Below are 22,863 nucleotides of genomic sequence, written 5' to 3' on the forward strand. Positions count from 1 at the left end.
ACGCAAATATTAAAACACAACTGTACCAGAAAGAAATGACAAAACGATGTCGTGGCATTATATGATTTGTAAATTTAAAGATCCATATTCATACCACTCGTAAATATAATACCAAAACTACGTCACTTTCTCACATTATAACTTTATCTTTCAAAATCGTTATTGTCATTATATTTAAATTGACAAAATTATTGGTCCCAAAGCAAAGGAATATTTCGACGCAACACCATTTTTTTTATTAAAATTATTGTGAAATATCAACATCGTATCAATGAAGCTATATATTAACATACACAGCAATTCCACAACCACCCATGTCATTGGCTGATTCCGATATTAGATTAAAAAATAAATTTTAAATTTGATTTAATCTCATAAAATTAATTTTAAAAATAAAATGTATATTTATTTATATATTTTAAACTGGATTTATCATTAATTAAAAGTGATATTTTAATCTAGACAATTTTTATTCTTAGAAATTCAACAACAAAAATTATATATGACGATTGAAAAAAAAATGATGAAAAGCGCGTCTAAATAAGTAGCAATAAAAAATGTACAGTAAGAAACAAAGAAAGTGAAAAGTAAATATTTTAATGACCAAAACTGAGTCACAAGACATTTATATTTTTATCATATTCCCATTTTTAATCATTATTGTTATTCTTAATCATAATGGGTTATGACTCACTAACTATACACTTATAATCAGTTATGACTCACTAACCATACACTTATGGTTTTTAAAATCTCGTAACATGCATTTATACTAATACTATTGCAATATTTATTGAAATTAAATTCTGAAGCTTTTCTGTGAGAATATTTGACCTTTCACAGCACAGATTTCTTGTCTGCTTTGCTTTATGTAAACATTAAATATTAAATTATCTAGAATCACTGTACTCAAATTCCACTAAAGAATATGATAGTTCATTAGGCATCTCAATCAAATAAATTTAAAAGAAGAAAATGTATTTATGAATGTGTGGTAGCAGCAAGAACATTATAGAAAAAAGACTGTTTTTTTATTTTTATTGTGGTGCTTTAACCATGGCCAAATTGTTTATAAAGTTAGTTTCTTCTTTCTGTGACATCACTAGCATATCTTTGTCCAATTTTTCACTGTACCCACAGCACCGATAAACATTTTTTTTCTGTGAGAATATGGATCTCATTTATTCTTTAATTCTCAGAAAAAAAAAATACTATACAGATATTTTAGTAAAATATTTTTAACTAATAATTATTATCTCATATAATTATATAAAAATAATCCGGTTATGAGTTTTTTTTTTTTTTTTTTAAAAAGTTTTTGACAATTGGTTAAATTTATGTGATATAGAAAAAGTTTATAATGAGAGGAATGCATATGTGCATATAATATAAATAAAATATATATATTAAGAAAGTTGTTTCAAAGGTGGGACTAAAATTGTATAATTGAAAGCATTAAAAAGAGTTTCCTGTGGAAGATGAATGGTATTGGGACATGTTGGCTTTGGCATGATATGATATGACAGTGGTGGAATGCATTACCAACGCTATCTGTTGAGAGAGGAAGAAGGTTTCGGGATTAATTGAAGGAAGAAATCCTTGTGTTGTGTTGTTGTGTGGGAGCTTACAACAGCAGGGTGTGAACAAATCCTACAAAGACACAACACTGTCAACTATTTCTGTGCACACAGAATGTTGGAGTCCGTTTGGGCGGGGAGAAAGACATGATCTATCTGTGTTCGCAGCACCACTGTTCCTCTGCCTCACCCTTATGAAGAACAACCACCACACAGCCCTACCGCAAGATATACTAATCCCTTAGCACATCACAATCTTGTGAGTTTTACATCTTTTTCTCTCTTTTCCTCGCTACTTGCATTGTACTTGCAGCATAGGTTGCTTTTTTTCTTTTCTTTCTGCTGGCTTAATACAGTGGGGATTTCTTGTGTCTGTTTTTTAGTCTTCTCTTTCACTTTTCTCTGGTTGGTTTCGTTGGTCAAGGCTGAGTTGTTTTCTGTTCTTCGTTCTTTCTGTGTGTGTGTGTCTCTCTCTCTCTCTTGTTTTCTGGGGGGAGGATTTTGTGGAGTGTGTTTACCTGACACGAGCTAAAAGTTTTGTCTCTGTAACGAAATTTGCGGCAATCTTTGCGGTATAGCTTCTGGGGGGTGGCGGGGTGGAAGTAAAGTTGGTGACTTTGAGATCTGGGTGGGGCTTACATGCAGAGAGTGCGGGAATGAACAAATTGGGTATGTTTCTCTCTGTTGGTTGAGACAATTGTTAATTTTCGTTTATGCTAAGGAGATAGGGAATTGGTTCGAGTGGAGTGGACTTGTTGATTTTGGTTCTTGGTTTGGGACAAGAGACTCGAGATCTGGGGAATAGTATGGTTTTAGGTTGCTCGAGCCAGATAATCAATGAAGGGATTATTCAGATCTAACGAAAGATCAAGTTGTGTCTTGACTGAGACTATATATAGGATTAGAACTTCTTCTCTCTGAGTACTTCAGATCATAAGATTTTGTAACACATAGGATGAGTTATCTTTATGCATTAGGAAGAGGGCTCTTGCAGTTTTATTTTCTTTGGGGAGGGAAGGGCATAACTCTTTTTCTGGCTATGTTGATAGATTGTCATTCTTTTGTTCTAAGCACTTGTGGTGTGTTAGGGAAAACGTTCAGTTGACCTTAGCTGACATTTTTTTCTCTTTCAATACAATAATATTGTTGCTTCTCTGTTCTCTGCTTTGGACGGACGCATGGTGCCTCTAAAACAGACTTAAGTTTATCATGTTCATTTGTTTGCAGCTTGGATATGGGGAGTCTTGCGGTTGAAACTGAGGATGTAAGCTCAGACATGTACCTTTCATTGGGGCTTAAGGAAACAGATAAAGGAGTAGGAGTTCCTCGGGTTTTATCACTTCTCTCTTCTCTTCTTGAGAGATTAGTTCAGAGAAATGAAACGCTATTGGAGGCAAATCACTTAAAAGATGTTGTCACAGTATTCCATGGTTTAAGAGCTCCTAGTCTGAGTGTTCGTAAGTACATTGATCGAATCTTCAAGTACTCAGGTTGCAGCCCATCTTGCTTTGTTGTGGCACAGATATATGTGGATAGATTTATTCAGCACACAGAAATCAAATTGACTTCACTTAATGTGCACCGGCTTTTGATAACAAGCATTATGCTAGCCGCAAAGTTTGTAGATGACGCGTAAGTGCAAGTTTAAAATTGAACAAGGGCACATAATATCTAGCTGTCGTTGTATGCATTATGTATCTTGTGGTGGATATGGTAATGTTATATGTAAAACTTATCTGTTTGTGGGCCTGATATTGTTATATCAGTAACTGCTATAGCCGGTCGATAATGACAACCTTAACATGAGGAATCAGTTATAAATTTGACACAATATGTTTTTAAAGAAAAAGAATGGTTTTTCATACTTTCACCATTTTGAGTAGTTGTCATTGTCTATATTTGTTTCATTCAGCCGAAGCTGTTAGCTTACTTTGCTGTTTGGTTTACAGATTCTACAATAATGCTTACTATGCAAAAGTTGGGGGAGTAAGCACATCTGAATTAAACAGGTTGGAGATGAGTTTTCTGTTTGGAGTAGATTTTAGACTTCAGGTTAGTGTAGACACGTTTGGAAGATATTGTAGGCTATTGGAGAAGGAAGCCGCAGAAACACTACAAATTGAAAGGCCAATGCAGGCTTGTCGAATTAAAGAAAGCTGGTCAAACAAAGACGACCCTACTTGTGCTTCCACAATTGCTAGATAAAATTATGTCTGCAACAAATGTAATATAGCTTTCCGCAATTGACGGAGACATTGAAATTTGAAGTATTTCAAAGAGAGAAGAGATTGTTGTATACAATTCAACCATTCTTTCACGGACACGGTTGTGGTTGGTTTTATTTGGTTTTTTTTTTTTGTATTTTGTTTGCCCCTTGTTTGTAATTGCAAGCTTGGAACCACATAGAGATTGTGATGAAATTTTATCCCTTACAATTCATTTGACTTTGCTCTATCAACGCTTTGGAAAACTTACTGATAGCACAAAACTGTGAATAAGCGGCGCTTTCTAAGGATCTGCGAAACTCCAATGGACGAAGTATATGTACCTTTCATATATTCCCACTGGTTAACCACTTTTCCCCCTACTCAAGGTAAGTGTTACTATGCTGTAAAGATTACATTGTGCTTTTATTCCTTCAGATTTAGACAAAGAATCACCGAATATAAAATGGTGAGTGGCTTAAAGTATGAGGTTAAGAATGTAAATGAATAAACTGTCAGATTCCCATTGGTTCCAAAGTCATTTATCCAAACCATCATTTAATAATATTAAATCTTCATGTTATATAATTAATCCAGGTTTATTAATCCAGACCCATAATCGGTACCATGTTCCAGCTCCACGGAATGTGATTTTTTTTTTTTTGCCGTAACAAAGAGAAAAGCTACACCACTGCGCCCTGAAAGATAGGTGGGGGCTAGATCAGGTAGTATATTTATGTAACCGTGCAAAGCTACACCATCTCGTCTTTACCATTTTATTGCTTTGGCTCAACCATGTTTATCTGTTTGGCAATATAAGCTAGAAGATCATTAAAAAACTAAAAGCATAAACCCTCATTTTTAAGAAACATCTACCTATAATGATTAAATATATACTACCATCAAGCATAAACTCCCATCCCAAAGCACACTACTAGTTATATACAGACACGGTGATGCTTGACACCAAATTACATAGTAAAAATAGCTTTAAATCCTTTCTTTCGTGTGCCTCAAGGCTTCAAATGCAGTCTTGTGGGAACATTCACCTTTCTCTTCCACAATGTCATTCATAACCACAATATCCACATTCATCTTAATCCATCTGGAGTTGTTTTCTGCAGTCAGTTTCAGAAGGTCTTATAATTTGCAAATCAAGCTTTGGAGAATTCTGCTCTCATGCAAACATGTGCCTTCACGTAGAGGGCCTCTCCAGTGCCGTCCAACCAAACTTACCTTTTCTAAAATCTGCTAGGACGCGGAATGCTGCTTGATGAACATCTCCATTAAATATTCGAACTGCAAGCTTCTCTATGAATCTGCAATTTAGTAAATAAAATACACTGTATTATGTTAAGAAGAAACATTAGCACTGTGTAACCTCTAAATGCAAGACATATATAAATGTGAATTAGAAAAAGAATCGCATACATTTTACCATTTTGACTATCTACATCAATTTTGTACCGTTTACGAAGAGTATCTCCTCCTGCAACCAAAACAAAGACTGAGAATCGGTAGTTTTAGAGGAAAGAGAGATCAAACAATTTAATATTGACCACAAAGCTGTATCACTTTGTAAATAACAGAAACACACGTTGGAAAAACATATATAGCGTAAAATGTCAGTGAAATAGTTGACACTGATATCATAAGCAAGGTGCCATGAGAAAGAAAGTCAGAGTTCTAGAAACAGACGTTTTTCTCAACTAAAATAGGATTCTCTGTCACGTCACATACCTACTGTGGGAAGCTTTGTGAGCATCTGCACAAGAATTGCAGCAACATCAGCCACATCATACGACCTCTCTCCGATATCATCACATATGGCGAGTTTTATAGCAGCTGACTGATCACTGATTCGCATTGGGAGTATCCCAGGAGAATCCAGAAGTTCAAGATCTTTACCAAAACGAACCCACCTATCACATAAAGAAAGAAATGACAGTTTACATATTCAGCACATGTTATGAAAGAACAAGTGATCCACTACTGTTTTATTTGAGCCTAGACCTATAGTCGGAACAAATTAGTTGCAGCATACTTTTGCAGGAAACTGTGTTTGACGCTATTAGCACTTGAACAGAATGTACTATGTATATCGTTAGTTGAGCAAAAAAATACCCAGAATTTAAAATTTTCAACATTTGGGATGAAAAATTTACTGATGAAATTCAGAGGGCAGGAGGATGCAACCATGAGATTTTGTAGTCCATTCCTTTTTTTCTCATTTTAGTTGTCATTTAAGAATCGAGAATAGATGACATACAAACTTAAAAGTACTGAAGTTAGCTTGAGTAATAGGTTAAATAAAATACAAATTATTCATGAATAAAAGAAACTGCTGCAAATTTTTAATACTCCCAATTTCTCGATAAAAAGAATTATTTGTTTAAACAAAATGAATAACCTACCTCAACTCTCTTGTAACTCCTGGCCTGGGAGCTGCTGGGCACATTCTTCGCTTTAACAAACGGTTGATCAAAGATGATTTTCCAACATTAGGGTATCCAACTATTCCAGCTCGAATCTATTAAACAGTAGCATACATTCTTTACGTGATAATAATTTGGGAGGCATTCAAGTGAATGACAACAATCGGCAAATACTTTTTTTTATCATATACAATTTACTGAGCACATTTTAATTTAGAGAACAAGTGATCAATGAGAAAGAGTGTTGTGACTTGTGGAAACAAGAAGGCGTTCGTCTCTTTCTTTATCTAACAAACCGTGTGTTGCTTTAATTTTTTTATGGAAAAGTCGCCCTTTCAAGTTACAAGTGAGAAAGAGAATATCGAAAGCTAGTGCGCACACAGTACAGTTATTTCTTTCTCCTATAAAAGGTATGTTTTCCTTATTCTTTAAAAAGAAAAGTAGGACTTTTACCAGAGACTTGGCATAAGAAAATGAGCAAAAGACAATAAAAATGGGTATGCAATAATTACTAGGAGCAACCCACCGCACGAGGAAGTAGCCCTTTGGCTCTACGCTTAATATTTACATCAGCTGCTAATTCCTTTGCTAAACGGCCTAGCTTCATTGTTCCCTGTACTGACAACACGTGATCAGGCATCCTGTAAATGAAACTTCAGAATATGGAGGGCTATGGGAGAAAAAAATATATTGTTTCAATACCATTCCAAGCTTCCCATTGGAGAAGACAACCTTTGTTCCATTCCTAGTAAAATAATCTGCCCAAGCATTGCGGTCTGCAGTTGATATCATGTCTTCTCTATTTAAGACCAAAATTCTCTTTCTATTTCCAAGCCATATATCCATCTACGAAAGAAGTAACAGTAAGATGAAGAATAGGAATGAATCATCCTAGAACATGTGGTCTCGATATGGTATTGGGATGTAATGTCTTATTACGCTTACTAATACTTCATGTCCCAATATTATGTAACATTAATAAAACTTTTTAGCATAGACACAAAAAATAAACTGTTGCGAAACAAAGAAACCATGCAAACTGACTGCAACACTTTATAACTGAATTACCTGTTAAATAAAGACGCTAAGACCAACAATAGAGAACTGCAAGAAACAAGTATATATTTCTTCAACCAAATTGAAGATGATAAAAGAAAACCTCTTAGGCTTTGAATAATACGAAGGAGTGAGGAAAACAAAAAAGAGCTCTATCAAATGCAATCACAGCTAGTTTGGATATACTTCTCAAGAAGCACTAGTAGCAGAAGAAAATAAAAAGAATCAAGTTATGCACCTCAACTTTTTCCTCGCCAACATTCCCACAGGTGAAGTGTACAAGTTGATTTTCACGTGTTCATGTAGTTTAACTCATTTTACTTTCTACTTTTGTGCGTGCTGAGATGTTTGTTCAAATTGGCTCTTAGTTCAAGATAACAACGGGTACAAAGGATAAATGATAGATTGGGCACCCTTAGGCCCAAGAGAAATAAAATTAAATGGCTGAATGATTTTATTGGTTGGGCTTGAGGAGTTATATATACTATATTTTTTACTTTAATTTTAATTCCCTAAACACTAGACGATCGCACTTATAGGGTTGTCATCCCTTTATCTAGCTATTTAATTAAGGGTTCTGTAATGTATAACGATCAATGCAAAATATGAAAGTTCCAAAGCTAGTTTTAGCATCTTCTATGCAGCCTTCATCATAGCATAAGACATCACTCATGTCAATTCTAAGCGGATACTTAACAAAATTAATATTTTTAAATTTTAAAAAAGAAATAAAGATACTTGCCTGCGGATGACTTGTGGACATGGGAATTCGTCCATCCCGCACCTCGATCACAACATCCATCAACTTGAGCTGCGCCTTCAGTTCTTTTTCTGCTTTTGCAATATGACCAGGAAACCACTGCCCCATGCCCCACAAGACTATCAGCACTCCGAGTTTTGCACTAATGCAACAGTAGAGAATGCATATTAATGGGGAGACACATAAACAAATACCTTACCTGCACAGGGCGCAATGTCTTTGTCCAGTGATAAAGATCAGTGTCCAGGTCACTCCAATGATCACTCTCTCCTTGAAACCCATCAAATAAGTTGCCGTTGGGATTTCTATATCCATTATCCCTCCAACTGGGGCCTCCCACGCCAATTATCTACATAAAAAAAACTGAATATATTACGAAAAAAAAAATGAAAGCTTGAATTTTTGAAATAGCAACACATAACAAATAACAAAGCCCGCGAGATGCAATATCGGGAGATGAAAGCGTATCGGAAAAAGATAGAAAGCCGGGTGAAAGGGGGAAAAGGGCTGCCTGAATAGTGGGGGATGGGGATGAGAGAGCCGATACGGAGAATCTTCCACGGTTGGGAAGGAAGTTTGTGGGAATTGACGGAGAGTTGGGGACCCATAAAGCTGATAGCTGAACACTCATCACTGTGCTGTGCGACTACTCATTCAACACTCTGTTTGGGATAATACTGAAGCAGAACGCAAAGACGTGTCGATTGAAAGGAGAGTGGATTTTTTTTTTTTATCTTACCAAGATCTGTTCGGCTAATATGGATTGTGAGATGGGATAAATTACCCGTTCCGTTCAACTCATGTGGGGTCTGCAATTACCTATATGCTAATTAGCATACATTCCGTAAATAGATAATTAAGTGATTAATTATAGAGACAATTACTTTTATTTGCACCTTAAAAGTTTTTCACACCTTATTTTCAAGACAAGTTGAGAGTCTAATAGATATCTTTTCTCTTTGTTTCAACTTTTAACAATTATTGTGTGTTTGTCATTATTAATCTTTAGATTTATCGATTTTTTTTTGGGTTCACCTCAATCTTGGTCAACTTCTTTTTACCAACACACACTCCTTCTTTTGACTTCTTTATTTCATTCTTCAATCAGGCAAGTTCATAATTGATCATTCTCAATTTTATGATCAAATTAAGTACACTAAAATATCTATTATCAGTATAGAAAAGATTAGTGAACTCAAGTTTAGGGTTTAGGCAAATTTAAGAGGAATTTCAAAAAAGTGATACTTATAATAATATGCAAAAAGCTTTAAAACATGTATTAAAGATAAAAGAGAAATTTGTAGTAGATTATGTAAAGAAAACAATTATATAAAGACATGTTGAATTCTTCATCAGTTATCCTTTTATTGTCATTTATTAAAATCGACAAAAATTCTAATTAAAAAATAACTTTGAATTATCAACAAAAATTTTAAAAGAATACTAAAAATAGAAATCAAATTTCAATAAGACTCTAGTTTTAAGAAAATATATGGAATAATACTTTAATTGCACAAGACATCATAATAAACTATAAAATCACAATAGAATCAACACAAATAAACTTTAACCTTCCATGTGGAAGATAATGCAATACATTATCAAATAGAAAATAAAACGTGTTTAATGAATGGCGTAGTGGTTATGATCATTGCACTTTGCTAAACATATTTTATATCAAACTTTTGTGAATAAATATGTTTGTCATACACACTTTGAGCTTTGATTTAATCAATCAAAAGTAACCTAATTCAGTTGCAAATATGTTAATGTTGTAAACCATCCTTATATTATAGATATTTAATATGGAAGAGAAATTCAAAAAGACTTTGTTGCAAAAGATTCAGTGCATTAGACAATTCAAACTTGTGTGTGCATAAGACTTAATACAGTAGACATCTATGGAACCTCTAAAGTATTAGATGATTTCAGCAATATACTAATTAGATAAATTTAACAACACATTATCCGACGACTTGCATGTATAAGCTTCTCTTTTAAATCTTCAAGAAGACTTTATTTCTTCATTAAGCTTATAATCTTATATTCTCTTAGTTAGTAGAAAATCTCCAATTTATTTTGCTAATATGGTATATGAGTTCACTACACAATCTTTTACTATATCATCGGTAGACAATTTATGAGTTTGCTTACACTTTAACTACACAAAGTACGAGTTAGAACACTCAGAAAACATCTATATAATTCTTTATATTATCAAAACTCAATTAATGGACAATTCATCAAATTATCCAATGGACTTCAACAAACTACTTTCTAATTTAGACTTGTATAACTAGAACTTTTAATGTAAGTCGTCTACCTAAAACGTCTATCATATAACATGGCTTAAAAAGTTAATTTAATAAATAATTTTATTTAAAGTTCAACTAATTCCTTTTGAAAATCTCAATTAAAACACTAGATATAAACTCAATTATTATTTAAAGAAATTAAGATTAAGTGTTTAAAATGTGATAAAAAATATATATTTATCAATCATTAACCTTTTTTTTATACTTGACTTTTCAATTTTTTTTTTTCATATTTCCGGCTCTTTAAGATTGTTGTCTTGTTAAAACAATTTTATAAATTGAATAAATATTCACTAAATTGTACATATTGAATTATTTTATGTTAGCTTCTAACGAATAACAAAACGGGTTTAACTCACTAGTTTGTCAAAATTCCATGAGTGCAATTGATAATTTCAACCCACAAACTTGTTTTGACTCTTTTGGCTTTACCTACCAAATTGAAAGACGGGACTTTTTAATTTTTATTTTTTAATGAAAATAAAAATAAAAATATAATTCAAAATTTTGATTTTTGTATATTAGATTATTTGAAGAATACATATGCATGATAATATTATAATTTAAATTATTAACACTACATTAAGTTTAAATATTAATTAAATATATAAAAATAATATTTATTTTAATTTATTCAATTAGAGATATTAATTAATCAATTAAAACTTAAAATATATTCACAATAAAAAATGAAAGATGGAGCTTTTTAATTTTTATTTTTAATGAAAATTAAAATAAAAAATAATTCAAAAATTTGATTTTTATATTAGATTATTTGAAGAATATAAATTTGTAGAGATATTAATTTGATTTTTATATTAGATTATTTGAATAATATCTAATTTAATAGATGGATAATATTATAGATGGGATAATTCAGGAATATATTATTCAGGAATATATTGTTATATCTCATTAAACTAAATTAGCAAAATTTTATGCTTCATAGCTTAGAATATATATAACAATATATTCCTTTGTTTCATTTTCTTTTATATCAATTGGTCCAATTATTACTGTTTTAATTTGATCGATCAAAATAACATGTTATAAGAATCTCAAAAGAAGAGGGTGAAAAAAAGTTAATTAAGTGAGCCAATAAACTAACCCTTTTAACTCACCAATCCATGGTGAGTCAGGTCAGATTCAAATTTTTTCAACTCGCTAATAAATGAGTCAGATTAGGTTAGCTCACTAAATGAACCAACCTGTGATGAGTCAAGTCAAATGAGACCAGATTATCCATTTTGACAGCTCTAAATATTTGCATACTAATTCATGTAATACTTTAATAGAAATATCTTAAACATTCATAATTAAATACTTTTATTACTTCTCAATTTAATTGCTAAAACGTAGTGACAATTGAATTTTAAAAAATAGTTATAGTGGCTTATTGTTAGATTTAGTAAAGTTCAAGCATTAGAGCAATAATTATTAAGAATATTATTATTTCTCTAATGACCCTCATAATAAAATAGAGTCATGTTTTATTAATTTATTGTTATTTCTGATGACTTTTGGGGAATGAATTTTCAATTTAGTTGTAATATTGTTTCGTTGCCCAATTGTATACAGCTTTGAGAGAACAAATTCATGAATTTGTCCAGGATTTTTGGACTTTTGATCGCATCACCAGGCCAAAACTTTCATTGGCAGTTCCTTCAAAGACAGATCATTAGGAAGATTCCATTGAGGTGAAGAGTTCATGACTGTAAAAATAATAAATTAATATGTTACTCAAACAAAAACTACTATTCCCCCACTGCATACACTAAAAAAAGAATGATCTGATTATACCCAATTAACCTCCTCCCTCGAAATAACCATCACTGAGCCTTCTATATCGAACTAACAATTACAGTTTTGTTACATTGGTTCAAATCTAGAAGTCCTCACAAGTCTGCTGGATGAGATTTGGCAAGTAAATTTGAGAAGAACATGCTTATGTTTGGAAGAACGTGATGTATCACGGTACTATACCTGCATATTGAAAAGATGAAAATATATAATAGAATGATGAATTAAATGAAGGTTGGGCTTCACGGACTGAACGCTCCCAGTACACCCACACCCAACTATATAAACACGGCCAAGTTTGGAAGTATTGTACAGGTTGTAAAAATTATAACATACCATGGTTCACGACTCAGTACATCAAATTTCTCCAACATAAACAGTATGCATGCATTTCCTAATGAAGTAGCATTGAAGTCTTCAGCCATCTTGTACAGTTGTACAACATTTTCCAATGAAATTTCCTATAAAATTAAGTTGGTTAGCCTTGAGATGAAATTAACAAAAGCTTTCTATTAAAGAAAAACAAAAAAAAAATCATGAAACACAAGTTTGGTGTACCTGAACAATAGCACATTCACAAATACGCTTAAGACCGTCTAGAAGATACTGATCTGCCGCTTTGAGGAGATCCTTAGCCATATCCACACTGACATCTACCGATCCAGTGTATATAAATCTAGAAGTGTCAACGTAAGATTAGTTGTGATATTACAAAAACAAAATGAAAAGATGGCTAAAAATGCACCTCATCATCAATTCAAAGACATCCCACTTTATATTTGGAATAAGTACATTGTTTGCTTCCCTCTCCTGCACCACAATTCGTAAGACATTGCATTAGTATGGATATTTTCATCTGACTGACGGCTTCAGTTCCACAGAACCACTAGTCGTATTTTAATTCAAAGTGATTGATAAGAGAAAAAAAGGATGAAAACAAAACACAATACAACCAATTAATGCTTACCCTATAACTGCCATCAAACATAGCACGAAATATGTCTGAAGAAACTAAACAAGCTCTATGAGCATAAAAGCTTCTACCTGAAGAAAGGAAAAGAAAGTAAATTAGATCGTATATCGTAACCAGTGAGCATAGAAAGTAAACAAAATTAATAGCAGGAGAAAATTTAACAGCAGATACTCCACCTTCAACTAGAAATGTAACGTCAGAAAGTTTTGAATTGTTCACATATTCCTCGCCCAAGTACATCTGCAGAAAATATTAATGGTTAACAAAAAAAGAACTGAGAAAGAAAACGTCAACGAAAACGTGTTAAGCCCCACAGGAGAAGAGTAAAGTACCTGTAGACTTGGTGATCGAGGAGGAAGTTCAAAAAGGGAGACAACAGAAGAATGGGCTTTGGCAGCTATTCTGTGAAGCGCAGCTGAAGCATCACCCTTCTGCTTTACGTTTGTTGATTTAAGCATGTCCAGCAGCAAATTTAACCCTGGAAATTTAGAGTGATGCTGAATGAAACACATGTACGATATACGGTGAGTTAGAAATTAAAAAAAAATGCAGATATCAATAATTTACCTCTATTGTCAATGAATATAGTTTTACTATCACGAGGAGAACATAAATACGCAAGAGCAATAACTACACGTCTTTGAACCTTTTCTTCAGGGTAGCACATAAGACGTATTAGGTGTTTCAACACCTGTCAAAGAGGAATAGATGTAAAAATAGCATCCAATACGGTATCACTAAAACAAACGGAAAACATATACAAGTCACCCCGCAAAGAATTTGCAAGAAAACTCACTCGCCCTTGAGTCTTTTCCTCTAATCTTTTTAACGCCTTCATTGCACACTCTACAGTTTGCTGCAAGTGATAATCACAAGAAAATCCACTTAGTGAGTGAGAGGGGTTGTGTGTTTACATATATTACTAAGTTATCGTTTAGAAATGTAATCATATACTAAGTGCAAATTTATTACTCTTATTACAAAGAATAAATGAACATACTTGATTCTTGAAATTTGCAGCTTTCAGTCTTTGAAAGCCATCCGCCTTAATAATACAAACAACGTTGTCCTATCATAAAAAATATGGTTACATCAGCGACAGCATATCATTATCACTGTGGATCAATGCAGTGGCGTAGCTTTCTCGGATGTGAGAGACTTCGTCTCCAATTGTTTTTACATACATACACACATATATATAGTATATTTGATATATTTGGCCTCTAAATCTTTTTTCTACATCTGCAAACAAATTATCTCTCCAAAGTATTTTAATAAAGATTCGCCACTCTAATAATTTTAAAAGACAACAAACATTGTTGACAGAGAAAAGAACAAGGAGATTAACTTTACCTCGTTATCAGCAAGACCATAGAGAGCAAAAACAACATTTTGTTGGACAAGCGTCGTCTTTGAGTCAAGAAGTTTAAGCAGAGGCTCTATACCTCCACTTTGAACAATACCAGCTTGATTGTGCGAGTCCTAACATTGAAACGTCATGTGCAAAATATAAAGTTATGATAGAAAATGGAAAGAGTAAAAACCAGCGCATAAAATCACAGAAACCATGAACGTTAAACATACAAGGTTGCGTATGCTACAATATAAACACACAACCGTAGTTATCAATTTGAAATAGTGTCGCATAACAACTCTGAGAAAGTTATAGATAATCATTATTTTAATTATTATAGAAGTCAGATCAGAGATAACTTGAGGAATATGTTACCCAAAAAATGATGTTCCATGGGTGAAAAGAGTATAATGCTCATCAAAGTTTATCTTTGAATACTTTATTAATTGACAATCCTAGACCAGGCTGATCAGACACTGTTATGTTATGATACTAAAAATTTCAATTTGGATTCTTCAATTCTATATTACTTTTTATGAGCATAAGGCTAAATGTTTGTTGCTTCTAGAAATCACCTGTGCCAACCTCCCAAGTGCAAAAGATGACATTTCCTGAAGCTCGGCATCAGAAGACTTCAGCATATCAACCAATGGTGGAATAGCCCCTCGTTGGGCAATATGAACCTGTATGAACCAAAAAATACGGAAGTCAATAAGTGGACTTTAGTACTAACTGATTAATCGTTTTACAAGTTTGCAAAGCTACTTGATCTACCTTGCAATCTGAATCTATCGTGGCAAACTGACCGAGTAAAAGGGCTGCTTCTCTTTTGCTCTCCGAACAACAGGAACTATAATTGAAAATATAGACTAACGAATGTTATTTAGAAGGAAAAGTACAAATTACTAAATAATAACAATAAAGGAATAACTCACTTTCAACGAATTACTACTGTCTGATAAACATATAATTTTTCTATTGATTTCTAACAGGGAAATCTAAGACTGAAGCACAACGATACCTGAGTAAACAAATGACAGGTTGTAAAGCACCAGCTAAAAGAACATCTTTCTTGATATTTGGCGAAGAGTGGACCAGATTTCCAATTACACCAATCTACAAAAAGCATAAATTAAGTTATGTGTTAGTAGTAGAACTCTGCAAGCAACAACAAACTACCAAAGACATTAACCATGTGAAGTGATTCAAGCATCTTACCGCCTCAGAATGTAATTTAGGATCCTCCGATCCAAGCATTAGTACAAGAGTGGGTAATGCATTGCATTCAACTATCTGCAGTTTTTATATCTTGTAAACAACCGAGACAACAAAATTTATCACATCAATTTAATGCAGGAAGTTAACTACCTGATTTTTATTGCCATCATTTTTAAATGCAAGAGTTCGCAAGGCCCGTGCAGCTGCTCTCTGCACTTTAACATCATTGAATTCAAGCAACTCAACCAATGGAGGTATACCACCTTCCCTCCTGAATATACCATATGTATATAAGGATAAGGAATACAGTTATATTATTGAAAGTACTGAAGATTAAAAAAATGAGAGAAAAACCTGACACGGGTCTTGATGTCATCATTTTCATGAGCTAAGCTTGTTATTGCATCAGCTGCTCTCTTTAAAAGATAAACTAGTGGTTCAGAAATAGTACAGATCTTGTGTCTCTTTAAAAATTCTACTAGACAAGGCAAGACTCCGACACCTACAATGAGGTCCTGATGCTCTTGCTGTTTCACGATAAAAGTAAAGCAAAAACAAAATCAGAATTCGAATGTTACCGCATCTTTTAACAATGAAAAATGTATTAAAAATTAAATACCCATGTATTGATGCATTTACCTTCTATATTCAATAGTCAACAATAGAAAACTACATCTATCAAAATTGACAAATCTTTCTGCAAAATTGATGTGCCTAAGAGTGTAATTCATTCTACATGAAACATCAAGAAACCAGCACTAACTTCTGATATCAACTTCGTTAAAAGTAAGTCATTTCTCTTTACATAAACACTAACAACAGCACTAAAACAATTACATGTTAAAAACAACACTTTATGTCATACATATTGTTTCCATAATCTCAAGTGCATAAGCATCCAATATAGTATATAATTGTTCTGCATCCAATATATGGCAAATAACATGAATAAATAAATATTCCATTATCCAAATTGAAGTCATTTTATACAATACAGATTAAGACAGGTTCTAAATTCAATGGAAAATCAAAGCCAAACAATCAAAATTCCATTACATGTTTCCAGGAAAAAACACCCAAACTGTTCAATTACTAAAGTGAAAAAAAAAATAGTAGAAATTAATTACTTTGATGGCCAGAAGCTCAATGATGAGCGAACATCCTTTGGCCACCTCAAACTGCTCATGCATGGCAACTTCGTCATCATAACATTTATCCCGGTTAACATCATCATCGTTCCCTGCATCTGACAGTTGAAGATGTCTCACCAGAGCATGGACAACACCGCAATCAATCAAAGTATCCGCAAGATCCTCTGATGAAAAGAAACAGCAGAGAAAGAAAAACATGAAATTCAGTAAAAGCAAATACACAAATCAAAGCCGTTAATAATGAAAACACAAAAGTACCGTTTTCCGCAAGTACAGATAGGTTGTAAATGACTCTCTTAACGGTGACACAGTCTGAGGCAGTCGAATTAAGGAGAGAAACCTGACGTAGAACCTTCTTCCGGATCTTTGAGGAGAGGCACGGCCCCTTGGAATCTGTCTGGTCCTGGCTTAGATCTCCTTCAGGCTTACGCTTCAAACACCTTGACTCAGGGTGAGGGTTTTCCATTGAATCTTGAAAAGAGGAAAAAAAATGAAAGAAAACAGAAAGTAGAAGATGGGAACAGAGTGGGAGGGAAATCTCGATTTCGAAAGAAACCACTAAAGAGCAAAATCCGTGGATGCTGATATATAAAGCTGTTTTAATTTGAGTTTGGGCGCTAGCTTTCGCGCCAGATCATTGAGCACGTCTTGTCGTGTTATTTTATAAATTTGAATATGTGAATTATCTTAAATTTTGAATTTTTATCCTTTTTTATATTTGAGTAATTAGTAAATTTTCTCTGACTAATGGGTTTTTGATACATTACTTTTCATTTGAGCCCTACAAAAATTCAGGTAACATATTTGTGTTTTTATTAGGGAAAGTGTTAAAAAACTTTGCATTATTAATTAGTTATTACACTCTTAAATATAGACCAATGGAGTTTTTGAAAAAGTTTTCCTTTCTTCATTTGATTTATTTTTGGGAAAAAGTTTATTTCTGCTTTAACCATTTCTCATGATGCTCAATACAAATTTTACCTTTAGGTTCTTAGAGAAAAAGAAATCATAATTCTTGTTTTTTCACTTGAATTGAAATGTACATGTATGTACTGTATAATAAGAAAATGGAAAATATAAACACAAAAAACAGAGGGAAAAAAGTGATTTTAATCTTTATTTGTTATTACGAGAATTCATGGAAGAGTTTTTGAGAGGAAGATTGAACCTTGAATGCGTCGTCGTTGTTGAGGAATTTGAATCCAGCTTCGAATGCACCTGAGAGAAAATTTATCTGTAGAATACTCTCCTATAGTTACATATAGAACTTAAGAATCTGGCCTGTATCTCGGATTTGTATTTTAAAATTAGTACCACATATAATTCTGTTTTGGGTTCTCAAGATTTGAGAAGGATATGTACAATTAAAATTAGTTGATTAATCTTTTATAATATAATTAATTTTTATTAATAATTATATTTTTTTAATAAATAATTGAAATAATAAATAAATAGAATTATTTAATCTAAATTTTGATATTAGTAAAATCATTTGTTTTAATGTACAACTATCTAAAAATTTAATTTTTATGTTAATAATTTGTTTTAAATTTGATTTATATTTCCAGATGTTTACTTTTTATATTAAATTATTTTTAAAAAATAATTCAAATTATAAAATATACAATATATAAGAAAATTTATTTTATCAGACTAATTTAATTTACCTTAAATTTTATTCTGAATTTCTCTTACTTCCAAGAACTTCAATTTTCCTTCTTCCTTTCTCTTCATTCTTTTTACCGGTCCAAAACCTTTCAATTAACAAAATTAAATACCTTTTCTTTTCTATTTATATATACATGAAGTAGGGTCTAGACTTAGACTATGCATAATACAAATTTTTACATTTTAAATTTGTGACATGTATTATAATAGCTACATTACAATTATTTAATATTACAATACAAGTAAAATAATTGTACTACAGTACAATTATTTTAAAATAGCTTCATTCTTTTAGAAATAACTAGTGAAATGTGCATAGTATGTGTGTTTATTTTTTATAATAAAAAATAATAAAATTATAATTATAAAATAATAAATAATTTGTTTTATTATTTATTTAATAAATGAGTTTTGTTCATTTAATTACAAAAAATAATTAACATAAAAAACAGTTAAATTTAAATAAAACGATAACTTGAAAATAAAAAAAATTGTAACTGGTATTTTATAAATAATAGTGAGTTGAAAATAATGAGACCCTATTATTTTAATATTGAAAAGATTTTAATATAAAAGAAATTGTTATAAATAAGTTTCATTATTTTGAAACACATCATTTTTTTTATAAACTACTTTTCTATAATTTTTTAACCTTCTCTTCAAGGATTCTTGTACCATGTTCATCTATTTGAAGATCATATACTGCCTGTATGATCCTTGTGGTGAGATATTGAAGTTTGTCCAACCAGTTTCTTAAATAGAGTAAGTCAATTCTTTACTCTTTCTTTGGTTTCACGTTCTTCAATGCATGTGAGGTTTTTAACCATCGCATGTATGATGTCTTTCCTTTAGTTCTCTACTGATTGATGGTTTTAATGGTATATCCTGATCATGTTTTCATTTTGTAGTGTTCTTTGGTTTCTTTGAGTGGAGAGGGCATAGTAGGGTTCTTTACAGCTGGTTTGAGCTCCTAAAAGGTAAGGGAAGCTAGTATTTCTTATTAATTATTAATTTATGAGTATGATTTGTGATTAATTGGATGATGGTATGATTTAATTGAAATTGTGATATCTCTTCTAGTATTTATTGTGTTTATGTGATCTTAGTGGATGGTTTCTTTATGTAATGTTGGACATGATGTGATTTTGAGATTATTGAAAGTATGAATTGTATGTGATTAAGTTGTATATGATGATTGGAAATGGATGTTAGGGTAATGAGTAAAGGAGTTGTCAAATACATAGGCATTATTATTGAAATTAGAGGTTTTACTAGACAAGTTTGTGAGATAGGGTTTTGATTTAGAAACCTGATGTTTTAGGTCCAAGTATATGTTATTTGAGACTTGTTAGAAGTATGAATTAGTTGAAATCTGATCTATAACTAAGGGATGGTCCATTAATGATGTTTTGTTTAGTTTTAAGATTCATTTTGGAGGTTTGGACTATTGAGATTTTACTAGACAAGTTTGTGAGATAGGGTTTTGATTTAGAAACCTGATGTTTTAGGTCTAAGTATATGTTATTTGAGACTTGTTAGAAGTATGAATTAGTTGAAATCTGATCTAGAACTAAGGGATGGTCCATTAATGATGTTTTGTTTAGTTTTAAGATTCATTTTAGAGGTTTGGACTATTGAGATTTTGAATCAATGATTTTGTGTCAAATGGGAGGTTTTAGGTGTGTTAGTAAGTCATTTCTGACTTGTTATAGTTCTTAAATTACTTAAAAATGAGTTAGGATAGGCAGAATATGATTTTGGTATTTAAGTTGAGAATTTAGAGGTTTTTGAGTTGATGTCTTGTTATAAACATTTGATTATTAGTTTAAGATAGGTTATATGCTTTTGTTTAAGTCTAAAATACTTTATAATTCAATATAGGAGTGTTAGAAATTGGTAAAAGTGGTTAGAATAAGTAATGGGTGGTCTAGAAGTGCTAATTTTGCACTTTTAGTGTTGTAAAATTATGCAGTCTGACTGGGCGAGCAGAATTTGCTAGTTGGGCGAGTGTGGGGGAAGTTTTGGCAATGAGTAAAATATCTTAAATGTTTCAACTTTCCAATGAAGTAAAGCAAACTTTTGTATTAAGAGAAACTTAAATCTAAAACTCCCAGGTATTTACATCTTGAAAATACTGTATTAAAAAAAACTTCATTGTTGACTGGGGAAAAACACGATTCTTAAGAAAACAAAATTGAGCAGGCAAATTAGTTTCCATAAATGCTAAATGTTTGACATTCTTAGATATATTTGTATTGTGGAAATATATTATTTCAAATACAGCGCAAAGGTTTCAATCACTACTACAAACATTACCCACAAAAACTCACACAGATCCATTATGTTTCAATCAGTTATGGGAGGTTTTTCACGTAATATGTGCGTGTGAGTGAAGAAAGATTGTTGTGGAGTTCTACATATCTATACATATCTAGAAAATCCATAAATGACTTTTTCGGTGATAAGATATAGGAAGATGATGAGTTTAAATGTTGCACCATATCGCCTCTGCGAGGCACTGAAGAGGGGGAAAATATTTCATTGTTGGCTTTGACTCGCTAATGTTCGACGTAAGATACACCGAAGTTCTTACTCGTAAGTCCTTGAAAAACAAGGAAGACAAGTCCTTGGTGCGATGGCAGGACGACTTGAACTGCTATGTTCTAATGAAAAGTTTGTGTCGTATGATATGGGAGATGGACCATTGGTTTGTGTTTATGATGTGATAATCATGTTGAGTAACTTGTCTCATTACTTTGTTATGATGATATGTGTTTAAATGACTATTTTCATGTTTATGATTACTCACCCATGTTTTGTTTGTTAAGTCTGTGATGATCGTGTAACTTATGTGGTTATACAGGAGTAGATAATATTGCAAATGTTCTGGATAGAGTATAAAGCGTCGAGCTGTTTGAGAGTGATGGGGATTCACGACTTGTTTTAAATAATTTTTTTATGAAATTTCAATGTTATAAACTCATATTATGTTTAAGTTGTACGTGAATAATAATGTTTTATAGAACTTTTATTTTCGTTATCACAATTGGGATCATAACAGGACAAGGAACAAAAGAAAAAGGTTTAGAAAAAAGACTTTGGAGTTGCCACCATAATTTATTCTAGATAAACTATGAAAAACCATAAAATAAGTCATGGTCTACAAAAATTGGATTTTGGGTTCAGGAAGATATTAACACTCTAGCAGTACCTTTAATTAACTATACAAAATTGGTGTGATTTTCAAAATATTTTATTTTCCCTAACACTAACACTATAAAGAAACAAAAGTTTTTTTATTTTTTATTTTATGGACCAACAAGGATTGACTTTACTCATATGCATCTCCATTCACGAGGCAATGGTAGGAAAAAGAGAAGGAACAAGTACTAGACTGACGCAAACGATCACAATCTCCCTTGTGTTAATATACACATAAGGTTCTCTATTTATAAAAGAAGAAATATGGATTAAGTCCAAAATAAAATAAAAAATAATAACAAACTAACTAAAAGTAAAAATAAAATAAAGATAATATATTTAATACAATAGAACAAAATTAACAATCACACCAGTGTTCATAATATAAAAAGTTTTTTATCTTTTATTTTATAATTTTTTATTTTTATAAAAAAGTAAACACTTGAAATGATAATAAGCACCAAAGTGTAGAAAATAGATCAACTCTCAAACCAAAAAGATGCAGATATTAAGAAGGTGCAAGTAACAAAGAATTTTTAGAAATATATAAACAAAGAAACAAAGTGTAGGAAATAAACCTAAAAATCCAAAATCTAAGAAGGGTGTAAATATTGAAAAGGGACTACAGATAATAAAAGGCCTGTAAATAATAATAACAATAACGGACTAAAATTAATAATAACAAGACAACAAAATGACAGATGACGCGACCTTAGTTTTGGGCTTACACTGTAGCTAACGTGGTTGTGTCTCACCTGGATATTGTGATTTTTCTTTCGAATAATGATACTTCAACAATATTTTTTGACAACATTTTAATATCATTTACGTGTCATTCTGTGATTAATCCACGTTGATGTTTATGATTATTATTATTGATTATAGAATAATTTTAGATTAATTATACAATGACACGTAAATAATGTTAAAATATTGTAATAAAAATATTGTTAAAGTATCTTATGGTTTTCTCAATACTTTATCTTTTTTTAAACCTCAGCCGACACTCTAATAGAAGTTGTTGGAGAAATGAAAGAAGAATAATAGAAAATTTGCGAGAAACAATCAAATCTATTATTGATAAATGATTATTACAAAATCTCTCCACTTTTCTTTAACTATAGTTTTTGTGTTTTATATACTATTTTACA

The 22,863-nt window shown here is 31.8% G+C and overlaps 3 protein-coding genes across 4 annotated transcripts; 1 reads left to right on the forward strand and 2 right to left on the reverse strand.

Annotated features, from left to right (window-relative positions):
- The first annotated feature begins 1,428 nt into the window (after positions 1–1,428).
- On the forward strand, positions 1,429–4,031 carry CYCP1;1 (cyclin p1;1). The gene is made up of 3 exons (XM_047314828.2): positions 1,429–1,836; positions 2,805–3,209; positions 3,527–4,031. The coding sequence occupies exons 2-3, from the start codon at positions 2,812–2,814 to the stop codon at positions 3,780–3,782; spliced, it is 654 nt and encodes a 217-aa protein (XP_047170784.1). The 5' UTR covers positions 1,429–1,836; positions 2,805–2,811; the 3' UTR covers positions 3,783–4,031.
- A 503-nt stretch (positions 4,032–4,534) lies between these two features.
- On the reverse strand, positions 4,535–8,764 carry EMB3129 (GTP-binding family protein). Of its 2 annotated transcripts, none has more exons than XM_088115408.1 (9): positions 8,544–8,764; positions 8,232–8,381; positions 8,015–8,131; positions 6,919–7,062; positions 6,743–6,829; positions 6,196–6,311; positions 5,522–5,703; positions 5,220–5,270; positions 4,535–5,100 (listed from the first exon to the last, which is right to left on the reverse strand). In XM_088115408.1, exons 1-9 carry the CDS (start codon positions 8,661–8,663, stop codon positions 5,093–5,095), a joined length of 975 nt encoding a protein of 324 aa, XP_087971534.1. In that variant the 5' UTR covers positions 8,664–8,764; the 3' UTR covers positions 4,535–5,092. The 2 variants fall into 2 exon arrangements, with proteins under 2 accessions (XP_087971534.1, XP_047170783.1); XM_047314827.2 differs by having other exon boundaries at positions 5,213–5,270; positions 8,544–8,762.
- A 3,294-nt stretch (positions 8,765–12,058) lies between these two features.
- LOC124839087 (ARM REPEAT PROTEIN INTERACTING WITH ABF2-like) lies at positions 12,059–17,415 on the reverse strand. Its single transcript, XM_047314831.2, has 19 exons — positions 17,102–17,415; positions 16,820–17,007; positions 16,047–16,219; positions 15,843–15,963; positions 15,693–15,767; positions 15,496–15,590; positions 15,249–15,324; positions 15,050–15,157; positions 14,474–14,602; positions 14,121–14,189; positions 13,917–13,976; positions 13,688–13,811; positions 13,453–13,598; positions 13,297–13,360; positions 13,115–13,191; positions 12,893–12,957; positions 12,706–12,823; positions 12,484–12,608; positions 12,059–12,330 (listed from the first exon to the last, which is right to left on the reverse strand). Exons 1-19 carry the CDS (start codon positions 17,307–17,309, stop codon positions 12,243–12,245), a joined length of 2,109 nt encoding a protein of 702 aa, XP_047170787.1. The 5' UTR covers positions 17,310–17,415; the 3' UTR covers positions 12,059–12,242.
- Between the last annotated feature and the right edge of the window lie 5,448 nt (positions 17,416–22,863).

Source organism: Vigna umbellata, chromosome 5 (genome assembly GCF_029865625.1).
Source record: "Vigna umbellata cultivar VRB3 chromosome 5, Vumbellata_1.0, whole genome shotgun sequence".
Classification (NCBI taxonomy): Eukaryota; Viridiplantae; Streptophyta; class Magnoliopsida; order Fabales; family Fabaceae; genus Vigna; species Vigna umbellata.

Bases quoted from the DNA above. Each gene is read 5' to 3' on its own strand.
- LOC124839087 (XM_047314831.2), bottom strand. From the start codon at position 17,309: ATGGAAAACCCTCACCCTGAGTCAAGGTGTTTGAAGCGTAAGCCTGAA. The intron at 13,812-13,916 runs GTGAGTTTTCTT...CCTCTTTGACAG, and splicing joins AGGAAAAGACTCAAGGGCGA to GTGTTGAAACACCTAATACG. The intron at 13,192-13,296 runs GTGGAGTATCTG...TCCTTTCTTCAG, and splicing joins CGTTACATTTCTAGTTGAAG to GTAGAAGCTTTTATGCTCAT.
- EMB3129 (XM_047314827.2), bottom strand. From the start codon at position 8,663: ATGAGTGTTCAGCTATCAGCTTTATGGGTCCCCAACTCTCCGTCAATT. The intron at 8,132-8,231 runs GTAAGGTATTTG...GGCATGGGGCAG, and splicing joins AGACATTGCGCCCTGTGCAG to TGGTTTCCTGGTCATATTGC. The intron at 5,704-6,195 runs GTAGGTTATTCA...TTTATGTGATAG, and splicing joins GGAGTTACAAGAGAGTTGAG to GTGGGTTCGTTTTGGTAAAG.